The sequence below is a fragment of the Trachinotus anak genome, unplaced genomic scaffold, assembly GCF_046630095.1.
Source record: "Trachinotus anak isolate AG129_WGS33_773 ecotype Australia unplaced genomic scaffold, CSIRO_AGI_Tana_v1 ptg000020l, whole genome shotgun sequence".
Taxonomy (NCBI): Eukaryota; Metazoa; Chordata; class Actinopteri; order Carangiformes; family Carangidae; genus Trachinotus; species Trachinotus anak.
Genome location: NW_027273871.1, coordinates 8,028,956 through 8,040,760, shown reverse-complemented (window position 1 = coordinate 8,040,760; position 11,805 = coordinate 8,028,956). Strand labels below are relative to the sequence as shown.

Sequence of the window (11,805 nt, the reverse complement as noted above, 5' to 3'; positions counted from 1 at the left end):
GAACCACTGCTGATTTTTTTTTTTTTTTTACATCCAAAGTCACATTAATATTCGTACATTTTGATTGAGTCACTTGACAGTAATTCTCGGAAGACAAAACAGGCAGCAAATCCCAGAATTAATGGGTCAGATTCTGTTTTCTGTGTTTCAGGCATTGTTTTGAACCGTGTTGGTTATTACACCATCCCATCGATGGAGGATCTGGCAGAGATGGTGGATGAAAACGGAGAGTGTGTGGTGGAAAACTTCACAGTCGGCAGGAAAAGTAACGTTAAAACTCACTCACACACTCATCTCCCAGTAGCTGCATTTCCACCTGACTTCGAACTTTAATCATGTTTACGCTTGATGCTTTAAAAATGTCAGTTACTGACTCGTGTGCAGCTCATTTACCTGCCAGAGTAAACTGGTAGGTAAATCACACAGTTTATTATGTCGTGCCCCATGATGCCTGTGAGCTCTGATTGGACAGATGCCTCACCACTTTGCTCTGATTGGCCCTCACAGGCTACGGCTCTATCTTCTTCCCCGGTGAGGTGAACGTGACAGGGCTGAACCTTGATGAGATCGTCCACTTCAGACGCAAGGAGGTCATTGTGTACCCGGACGACAAAAACAAGCCGTCAGAGGGGGAGGGGCTGAACAGGTGAGAAAATCTGAAGCCAGTCTGCTATGGGAAAATGTTTTGTAACTGCTGCCTGGTCAGTGAGGGTTAGTGTAGGTTTGCCTTCAGCTTACCAGTTATCCAGCTCATGTGCTAATCTGATGCTCCCTCTGTGTGTGCTCATAGACGGGCGGAGGTGACCTTGGATGGTGTTTGGCCAAATGACAAAACGACCTGCACTCAGATCAGGAGCCCTGAGCGTCTGACCGACATGAACTACGAGGGTCGGCTGGAGAAGGCTTCACGTAAACAGGGAGCCCGTTTCCTGGAGTACAGACCTGAGACAGGATCCTGGGTGTTCGAGGTCAGTTACAGCTACTCTCAAAGGTTTTAGATAAATGACCTTCAGGTGGTTTACATCAGATCATATTTTTCCTGTGTCATCTGAAGTTGTATATTTACTTTGACATAACAGAAGCTGAGAACACTGAATGAGCACGAGAGGTGTTCTGTCTGTCATTAGAGCAAGACCGAAATCCCAGTTGATGTCAGCTGAAATTGTATCTTTCAGAGTTTGTCCACTAGCAAGCCTTCACAGGCTCAAAATGTTGTGCTCGGTTTCTGTGTCACCATTTAAATGCAAATCCAAGGCATCAAGGTTGTTTTTTTTTTTTTTTTGTTTTTTTTACCATCAGTCAATTTGCTGTTAACCGAAGAGCAACAAGAAGCACATGCAGAAGTTGAATAATGTGAATACAGTATGATTTGTTTCCTAGAGGTCTGTGGGTCCAGAATGTTTGATTTGATCTGAAACATCTAATTCAGGTAGGAAAAGTAACCTGAAGACAACCAAGGACAATTGAGACATCCAAATCCAAAATGTGGTCATCCCAAATAGACCCTAATACACAAACATCGCAGCAGTGTGATGATCTGTTCGTTAATAAGGAGGCACAGTAAAAAATAATATCATTAGAGCAGTTAGAGTGACAGCACTCTGTAGATGGACAGAAGATACGAATGTTCTAACCGGTTAAACTTTTGTGAATTAAAATTCCATCAAATAATTTTTACTTAATTACACAACTTTTTATGCAAGTTACTGACTTTACCATTGTCGTACAGACCAGAGACCCTGCGTGACCTCCAAAGCCCCTTTTCCACTGGTCAAACGACCCGCTAACATTGGGGCTTTTGTCGGCAATGGACAGGGGTTCAATCGGCATTCACATCTTGGTGAAATGACTCTCTAAACCAGAAATGCAGCAGCTACTCTGCGCACAGGGATGAAAGAGTGAGAGCAGCTTCAAAATAAGTTTTAAAAACATAAAATCACTGATCAAAGCATCTCACACAGGCTCCAACACTTGTACAGGAGCAACAACCTGTGGATGAGATGTGACTGATCCCTTTAAACAGTTTTGCATGTCAGCTAGCAGCTCACTCTCTCTCCACTGCTTCTATGTTTGCTCTGTAACTGCATGTGTGTCCTCAGTCCAGACAGACAGCCAAACTTGACTGGCAGTGGAAAAGGGGTCAATCAGCTTTTAAAATACCCTCTAATTTTGGTGGAAAAAGGGTATAAGACTAGAGTACAGCTTGGTCCTGGTCTGGTTTTGGTACCTCGGACCTGAGTGGACCTGTGAAAACCTCTGACAGAGACTCTTCAAACTGGCAGCTCTGTGCTGTGATGCTGTTCAAGTACATCAGTATCATGTAGTTCTCAGGTGTGACTGACTCCTCCCTCTCTCTCAGGTGGCCCATTTCTCCAAATATGGCCTCCAGGACTCTGACGAAGAGGAGGACGTCCCGCCTAAAGCCGACCCTAAGAAGCTGAAGACGATGATGTCACTTCCTCCCCCCAGGCTGCAGCAGCAACTCCCCCCCTCCCAGCAGCAGGTGGCACCACAGGCTCAGGTAGAGCAGCCTGCGCCCACCTACACTCATCATCATCATCATCATCTTCATCCTCACTGACACACGTGAGATGATTAAAGGGGCACTCCACTCAAACCTCTGCCTGTGTCCAGCTGTTTGATGGCAGCAGGTCATTTAATCTGAGTTCAAACCGTTGATCACCTGCAGCTGCAAAACATGAAACCTTCTCTTCTGCTTTCGTGGAGTTCTGGTGAATTTTTGTTTTCTTAATTTCCACAGGCCAATGACGACACTTTTTATCTCTTTCTGTCAACATTAAAGGTACACTGTGCAGGATTTCAAAGATAGCTCCTCCTCCCCGCCTCAATGGCAGCGAGATGGAGAGAAGTGGTGGTTAAGGGAGTGTAGAGTTAATGAAGACAGGGAGTGATGTCAGCGAGAACAAAGCAGTGAATCAGAAAGAAATCATAATTTGATCAGATTGTTTCATGGCTGTTAGGTTATAACCTGGTCTCTACAGCTGCGCCCTATTCAGGGGCCACATCCTGCAGAGGACACGGTCTACAATGCCCATACTTACCATTGTGTTGCAGCAGTGTCGTCGTATTGCTTAGCAAACCTGACAACACCTGAGTTTTTCACAAAAACTTAAGGTTTTAAGGCATTTGGTTTCAGCAGTTGTACCATTAGCTGTTGAACTGAGCTGAAACCCAATACTTGCATTTAAAGTGTAATCCTCAGGCTCTTTGTTGGTGTTGTTTGTTGCCATATTATTTTCATTACTGCCGCACAATGAATCTTGCGATATGTCGGGCCACGAAAGATCCTCCTGTTGGAGCCTTTCTCAGCCTCATTTGAAAGAGCCTTTGAAATGCGACAGTCTAGTCGCACCACTATGACACATTTGGTCTTCAAATGCAGCCAATGAAGGATGTGGCCTCTGAATGAGACATGGAGCAATGTCTCTGTAGATAAATACACAGCCACACACTTCTGATGATTGAGAGAGATTCCTGTAGTTTGAATCTTGATAGGGTCCTGCACGTGATACCTTTTTAAATGCATGAAGCTAATCCTCAGACTGAAGACAGAAAACTCTGAGAGTCCTCAGCTTTTCTGGTTTGTTTAGACTTGATAAATAGACTGCTGTGAGTTTTGATTAAAATGTTTCTCAGGTTAAAGTAGTGCAGCAGTGAACAATTATTTTCTTGATTGATTAAAATCTCAGTCGATTAATTGTCAGAACACTGAAATGTCTGTCAGAGTTTCCCAGAACTTCAGATCACATCTTCAGGTGTTTTGTCTGAGATTTGGTTTATAAAGATATAAAACAGAAAAGCAGCAAATCCTCACATTTAACATATTGGAAGCAGTGAAGTTTTAGCATTTATCTCATCTTAAACAAATTGATTAATCAGCTGTTTCAGCTCTAATTCAAACCAAACATCCATCTTTTCCTTCAGATGCAAGTTTTACTTTGTGAACATGTTCACGCTATGAGACAGTGTTTATCCATCACTTGTTGTTGGGATTCAGTTTGTAGCTGAATGAGAATGTTACAGTGTGAATGTTTGACACCTGATCATGTTGTGGTGAAATTTATCATCACAAAGTGAACCTTAAATGTTTTTTTGTTTGTTCTGTTTTTTTAACAAAAGGGTGAAATTTTCTTAAATTATACTAAAAGCTTTTTGTGTTTAATAATGTAGTTTTGTTGCTCAATGAATGAACAGAGGGAACGCAGCTGATAACAAACTGATCTTTAGTGAGATATTTTCACCTCAGATTCTACAGCTGCTTCAGCTTTAACTTGAGCAGAGATTTTAAGTTACACATACCGTAAAACTTCAATTAATAGCTCAGGCTTTTATTTCCCTCAGTCACTGAATTCCACCTGCCTGTATATGGGACAGTCCTTCCTTCCTTTTGCACAAAACCTGTGCACAGCAAAGATGGGAAATACTATCAAATTGATTATTTAAACCAGTATGAATAATTCTCATAAAAAAACTGGCTATCACCAGTTACCAGGCTATTAAATAACATATTACGAATCATTCATTTGATCTAGCTCTGAGAGAAAGCACATCTAGGCCAATCCCATGCACGGTGAGAGAGCCACATATTAAAATACCAGTAACCTGGCTTACAAAGGACCAAAGCCGAAGGTTACCATAATTATTTAAACCTTTATTTACATGAGCAAATAAACTGATAGTTTAAATTTCACGCTGCACCTTTTTGTCTTTGCCGCCATGGTTTTTGAACATGAGCTTTGTTCACTCTACTGACAATACATCTAACCACATCAGGCCAGTAAAAGGGACCCGCTGTTTAATTGGGACTCGGCTTCTGATTGAAGTTTTACAGTATGTAAGTGTTGGGAAAAAGGTCTTTACTATTTAAGAATAGAAGATGTTGTAATGCAGAGTCGAGCATAGAAAACATATTTCCGCTGTTCGGGAAACGTCTGATCAGACGTTGTGTTGAGCTTTGGGTTTTTCGTGTGTTTGCTGGTATTATTTGATTATTTTGTTATAATGAGCATAAACAGCAACTTGTACTTAAATTAATTCTTTAGTGGAAGAAGATTTTAGATTCAAATCTGCTTTAAGATGTGTGGCATAAATTGTACAGATTTTCAAAAATAAAGTCAATGAAGAAGACATTTAAGCTTTGGTTTAACATTTCTGTGAAGAACAGATTCTCTTTGTGGTCATAAAAAATATGAAAAGCTGTGCTGATTGGAGGATGGTAGTGATTGATCAACCAGTTCTTGTCTGGCTGCAACATCTGTGACTGACATGAGCATCAGGACCAACAGGAGCTTCAGCATCACAGTGATACTGTTTTCAGCATGGAAACATTTTCTGCTAAACTTAGTAAATGTTCAGTTTTTAATGTGTAAACGTCTGTTTAAGAACCACACAGCATAAGATTCAGAGGAACAACAAATTTTTAATCTGCATCACAAACAGACAACTCACTGACCACAGATCAGTTGGAGGTTCTTCAACAACTGTCAACATTACTACAACTAATAGACTCCTGCAGAAGCAGCAAGTAGAAAGGAATTTACTGAGTTATCAGAGGTTTCATTAACAAAGTTTAGACAGAAAACAAAGAAAATGATGAGTCACTGATGATGATGATGATGATGAACAACCTGAATTTATTTTATATCAGAGTTGGAAAAATTCTCTTTTACCCCACAACTCATCATCAAGTCAGTCACTCCCATGCTGTGTCTCTGTGTGTTTCCAGTCCACTGTCGTGGATCTTCCCAGCGGCGTGGCAGAGTTGGACAGTGACATGGCCGATATCACCCAGAGCTTCCCAACAGAGAGCATGCTGGGAGGAGAGGAGGACGCTGACCAGCTCGGGGCGGAGATGGACACAACGGCCGGGAAACACGGAGGTTTGGTCTCTGCAGAGCATGATGGCATCTCTTCGTCCAGCCACATAGCATCAACCCTGGGGATCAACCCACACACCCTTCAGGTAGAGTCAGAGTTCCTGTCCACGGACAGGAAGTGCATCACTTCATCAGGCCGTCGCCAGAATAAAACTGAATCTTCTCTCACTCTGTCGGCAGATCATGAAAGCGTCTCTGTTTGCAGAGGATGAAGAGGATAGCGACATGTTTCAGGATCAGGGAGCAATGAAAGTCTCCACTGACGTCTCGTCTCCTCGCCTGGTCGTGCCAGGAGCTCAGAGTCGACCCTCCGGTACAAAACACCAACCTTTATCTATACAGGGATGTTAGCTTGTTAGCTGAGAGCCACCCTCTGGTTTTACTGAAGCTCCCCCACAGTTTCATAAATCTATTTAACAAATTCTGATATGGAAATTTTCCCACCAGGTAATGAAAAAAAAAAATAACAGTGGGCATGTTCTGTAAGTGGTGTGTACCTGAACACTGTTAAACCAGCAGCGCTGACTACCACGGCAACCCTAACTGACAGCTAGCTTCATTTTCCCACTTTGACAACAACAGCCACAGTGGTAGTTAATGCAGCTGGTGATTGTTTCTATTATTGATAACTTTGGCGGTAACTAAGGTGATTTCTCAATAAATCTTTTAGTTTATAAAATGTGAGTGAAGAGTGAAAAAAGATTCAGGTCGCTGTGATAGAAAATAGCAAATTATCATCACACTGAAACTGATTAATGATTAATTCGCCAATCAACTAAATGATCAATTTCTAATTGTTATTTTAATGGTTGGATGGAATATGTAATAATAACAATAATAATAACATTATTATTATTATTACAATTATTATTATTAATAATAATAATAATAATACTTTATTTGTATATCAAGGTGAAGTATACCGTAAATATATACATATATAAAACTCCCTCTCTCTCTTGCTCTCCCTCTCTCTCTGCAGTGGGTGGACTCCTTCAGGCTCGTTTCACCTCCGGCCTCCTCTCTCAGCTCTCAGACTCTCCCCGCCCTTCTTTTCCTCCTCCTCTTTCCCGGGCGTCTCCAGCATTGGCCGAATCCCCCCGGTCGTTGCACTGGCCAGGATCAGGCCCCAGCTCCTCCTCCTTCCTCCTTCCCCCTCGGACTCAAGAACCTTCGGTCAGGACGGTTGGCGTCCGGCGGCTGGGTGGTCCAGTACCCCTCAAAGAATCAGTCACTCTCGGGAAGGTTGGAACTGTTTGTTTTTTTTGTTGTCGTTGTGACCAATGTTGCATTGAGGCGTCTCGTGTGTATAAAACAGACTGGAGCTGCAGGATTTGGATGGGGACACTCCCTTTCTTCTGGGTTTCTGCTATAACTATGTAGTACATGTCTTTGTCTCTCCACACAGTTGCTAAAATGGTTAAAAATTATAATATTTGTATTATTTTCATGTCTGTCATATTCATATTAAGTGCATGCATTGAAATTATGGTAAAAGGTGTCAGTTATTTATAATGTTGCTGTTATCATGTCAGTAAGACTATCAACGTTTTATCCCGTTCTATCAATGTTTTCCCTGACGACGAGATGAGAAGCCAAATCTCTCTCAAACAACACAGCAGAGAGGTGTGAGAGGCGTCTCTTTATGTATCAAAGGCTTAAATCATGAATTTATGAAGTGCTTTAGAAGAGGTTTCCAAATATACAATCACGATATAGCATTGCGACATAGCCTAAAAATATTGCTATATTACTTCTAGACCATATTGCCCAGCCCTACTATAATGACGCACCTTCATTTGTGCACCTGAACATCACAAGACACTTCACCCAAAACCTCAGATCGGTTCTATACACAGACGCTTTATATCATCAATATTCAACCATCATGATCATCAACACTCACACACTTGATTCAGTCAGAAGAAAATCTTTGTGAGGTTAAAGCTTCACACCAGGGACACTGACGACAAACATTTCTGCTAGTGATGAATCATGTTGTCGGTGTTGTTTCACAGGGAGGTTTGCTGATGGACGTTGGGCTGTTTGTGGGTCGATCCTTTCGGGTCGGGTGGGGTCCCGGCTGGACGCTGGCGCATTGTGGCCATCAGCTGAGTTCACTTCCCTCCAAACAGCTCGATCAGCAAGAACTGACCAAGACCGACTTCAGCTTCCTGCCGAAACCTGCCCGGAACAAACCGTAAGATGAACACAAACCCTCACAAAATAACAGTCAGCAAGAGTCACGAGTGAAAACTAACCTGGGCTGTGGTCTCCTCAGGCTGATAGAAAGCCCCTATAAGGTAGTGCTGGAGCAGCTGGTGGGTCTGGAGCCCCCAGCAGTGAAAACAAGTGAGGTGGAGGAGGATGAAGAGAGCCAGGCAGTGCTGCAGCGCCCCCTGGAGATCTGCCTGGAGCACAGCACCATCAGCACCTTAGATGACTCGGCCTGCCCACTGGTCCAGCCGCAGCCCGGCGTGGCGGCGCTGCACAAGTACGCCGAGTGGATCACAGAGCTGAACTACAAGCAGGGAGACGCGGACCGTAAGTGATGGAGCGCACAGGGGGCGGGACTTAACAGACAATCCAGCCTAGAAATGATATATGGAAGATAGGCACTAGTTAATATATCTGCACAATGATGGTGTGTAACGTTACACAATTACCAAGATTTCTCAGCATAAAGGAAACTTTATGTAAAACACAGTTTAAATGAATCATAAAATAATTTTTATTATTCTTTTTCACACTTAAATTTTTATTGATTTGAAACAAGAATTAAAGCAGAGCATTACATCACAAACCAAACAGAAAAACACGTGTGCACATTAAAACAGTCATCTGAAAATATTATATATAAATAAATATTATAATAACTATTTTAATTAGGCTTTCATTTAGTCAGAGCTGGTCATATATATATTTTCCGGTTCTTTTTAAACATTTTCTCTCTGACTTTGAGAAGAGATGACAACTTTTCCATGGTGAAAATGTCTTGGACAACTTCCAGCCAGTGTTCCTGATTCTGAATGTTTATGTTCAGCCGGTTTCTGCTAACAGCTTTCTTACTTTCTGCAAGTAGAACTTCAGTCAGGTAGAGATCTTCTCTCATCACAGCACCTTCAATGTTCCCAAGATCCCAAATTATTTTGAACTGCATTAACATTTTCCCAATATAGTGAGTTGCCTGCTTTTTATTTGGGTAAAAAAAATCATGTTTATTCTAATTATCTGATGTTAGTTTTTTATAATCAGTCGATTATCAGGTGGAGTTTCAGTAGGAAAACGTTTCCTTTTTTTAAACGAAGTATCTTTAGGTGGTTTGTGTACAACCAGACAGAATCTGGTGATCCTCAGTGTTTAACAGTTCTCAGTGTTTGGTCTCAGAGGTGACATGAGGTTACACTGTGTGGAGTGACTGTCTTATCACACAGCTGTTCCTGGACATTACTCATCTGCACTGTGTTAAATGCTGCTCTGTTCTCTGGTTTGTGGATGGAGTCTCCATCCTCATATCTGATGAAGCTACTTGCTGAACTGGTTTTATTTCCACTCAACTCATTCTGAAAACATTTGACTGAAACCTTTTTTTCAGTCTGTATAATGATTCGTACATAAACATACAGAACACACACATAATAAAAACACCATTCTCTTTGGAAACAGAATCAGGTTTTGAATTCCCTGGATCATCCTGTATCATTCTCTCTGTGTCTTTCCCCTCCAGCTCTCATGGGGTACTGGGCTGAGGTCTGGACCCTGTGTGAGGCCCTCTGGGGTAGGTTGGGCCCCGCAGACCAGGAGCCAGAAATCGAGACTCCGAGGGAGTATGAGCAGCAGCTTGAAAGAAGGCGGACCTTCTCGGCCTGGCTGTCCCACGGCGCCACCAGCAGGGTGGAGGAGGAGGTGGGTCTGGCAGGGAAGGGTCGCCACACGGAGGCCATCTTCAGCTACCTGACGGGAAACCGCATCAGTGAGGCGTGTCGACTCGCACAGAAGGAAGGTGAGGAGGAAATGGAAAGATCTGTGATGGTTGTGTCAGAAAAATGGGAACAGGAGGTGAAAAACAGACTGATGGTCCCGAGTCGGTTCAGTTTCACCTGATCTCTCTCTGATTTTTTTTTTAAATGAGCCTTATATATAAGCAGATGGATTAACTGATTGACAAACTACTAGTTAGAGTCTGTCTGCATCAGACACGTCAGCGGCTTCAGAGAATCTGTTCAGTTTAGATGAGAAGATGTCTCTGAGCTGGAAAAACACTGTTAAATGTCTCCATAGTAACCAGCACCGCTAACATTCAGCTGTTTGTCCCCAGGAGACCACCGTCTGTCCCTGCTGCTGTCTCAGGCCATGGGCTCTCAGTACTGCCGGGATCTGCTGGCCCTTCAGCTCGCCGACTGGAACCGCATGCAGACCGACTGCTACCTGCCGGAGGAGCGACTGCGCATCTTCACGCTGCTTGCAGGGAAACCTGTATGACACGTTTGTTTTGTTATGTCAGAGAAAAATTAACTTTACTGGATTTACAGGTGATGGGTGATTTACTTTAAAGAATAAATAAAAAATCATGACATGGGGACAGTTGCACATTATGCTGATTGTTTGACTTGACTTTTAAAATGATTTTTAAAAATATGTAAAAACAGGAGACATCATTTACTACCTTGCTCATGAGTCATAGCTGGTTTTAGACAGGTGTAGTAACACAAATGTCTTTCACATCAGTTTTGTGACGTCCAGTGACGTTTTTCAGAGTCTGTAGTTTGATGCTGAAGATGTCTCCTGTTCGTCCTGTCAGGTGTGGCAGTCGTCAGACTCTGTGGTGAACGTGTGCTCTCAGCTGGACTGGAAACGCTGCGTGGCCGTCCACCTCTGGTTCATGTTGCCTCCGACTGCCTCTGTGGCCGACGCCCTTGCCAAATATGAAGCCGCTTTCCAGGTGAGCTGCTGTCGGCTGCTCTGCCGCCCGTCACTGTGCAGTCTGTCTTATATTAAAGCTAAAATCACAACAAAAATGATCTGCTGACCTTCTCCCCCTGTCATCCACTGATCTGTTCATCCTGCAGGGCTCATGTGAGGGGGGGAAGTATGCCTGTGCCCCCTTGCCCCTGTACCTGGAGGCGGAGCAACCGGACATGGAGGCTGAGGAGGAGGAAGAGTCTAAACGGCCGCTGTACGACCTGTGCTTCCACCTGCTCAAACTGTACAGTGACAGGTAAACCAGCCGTCACTCATCTGTCTGCAGCAGAAACAAGATCAGAGCAGTTGGGCTGGATGTTTATATCAGCTGCTTCAGTTTCAGCCAGATGGACCTAATAAACTGAGTGTAAATCAGCTCTAACACACTGTGATACATTACTCCAATGAGTTCACTTCCATAAAGTTGTTGTATTATGCGGCAGATATTTAGTTCTGCTGAAGCTGAACCTCAGTTGATTAGTTGTCAAACAGATCATAGGCGATAATTCTGATAATCAGTTAATTGTTTAAATCATCTTAGAAGCAAAAATGTCAAAAGAAGTTCTCTGGTTCCAGCTGCAGTATTTTTTTGTTTGATGCAAAAGAAACTGAAAAACTTTTTTTTTTTTTTTTTTTTTTTTTTTTTTTTTAAATTGTAATTCAGTTTCAATTCAGAATACTTTATTCATTTGTCCGTGGGCAATTTAAAGTGAGCGAGTTTGCAAACAAAATACACATAAACAACTCAGCTTTTTTTATTTTTTATTATTTCATTTAGGAAATCATCGTTAGTTGCTGCTGCAGCTGATACATTTCAAGTTATGCTAATGCTGCTTAATCTTAGATGTTAGACACAGACTTTCTGATTTAAACCTGGATTGACTCTGAGTAAACAGATGTTGATGTATAGAATCACCTCCATTAACAATGGAAGTTTGTTTATGAA

General features: G+C 42.5%; 1 protein-coding gene across 3 annotated transcripts in view; it reads left to right on the top strand.

Annotated features, from left to right (window-relative positions):
• nup98 (nucleoporin 98 and 96 precursor) overlaps positions 1-11,805 on the top strand; it is a 30,107-nt gene that overhangs the window by 11,758 nt on the left and 6,544 nt on the right. For all 3 annotated transcript variants that reach the window (XM_071505853.1, XM_071505852.1, XM_071505851.1), the window contains exons 18-30: positions 152-265; positions 508-646; positions 791-968; positions 2,360-2,521; positions 5,747-5,983; positions 6,078-6,210; positions 6,880-7,142; positions 7,916-8,097; positions 8,179-8,441; positions 9,625-9,900; positions 10,216-10,373; positions 10,699-10,839; positions 10,967-11,115. In XM_071505853.1, coding sequence (XP_071361954.1) covers positions 152-265; positions 508-646; positions 791-968; positions 2,360-2,521; positions 5,747-5,983; positions 6,078-6,210; positions 6,880-7,142; positions 7,916-8,097; positions 8,179-8,441; positions 9,625-9,900; positions 10,216-10,373; positions 10,699-10,839; positions 10,967-11,115 — 2,395 coding nt within the window. The remainder of the gene's footprint in view (positions 1-151; positions 266-507; positions 647-790; positions 969-2,359; positions 2,522-5,746; positions 5,984-6,077; positions 6,211-6,879; positions 7,143-7,915; positions 8,098-8,178; positions 8,442-9,624; positions 9,901-10,215; positions 10,374-10,698; positions 10,840-10,966; positions 11,116-11,805) is intronic.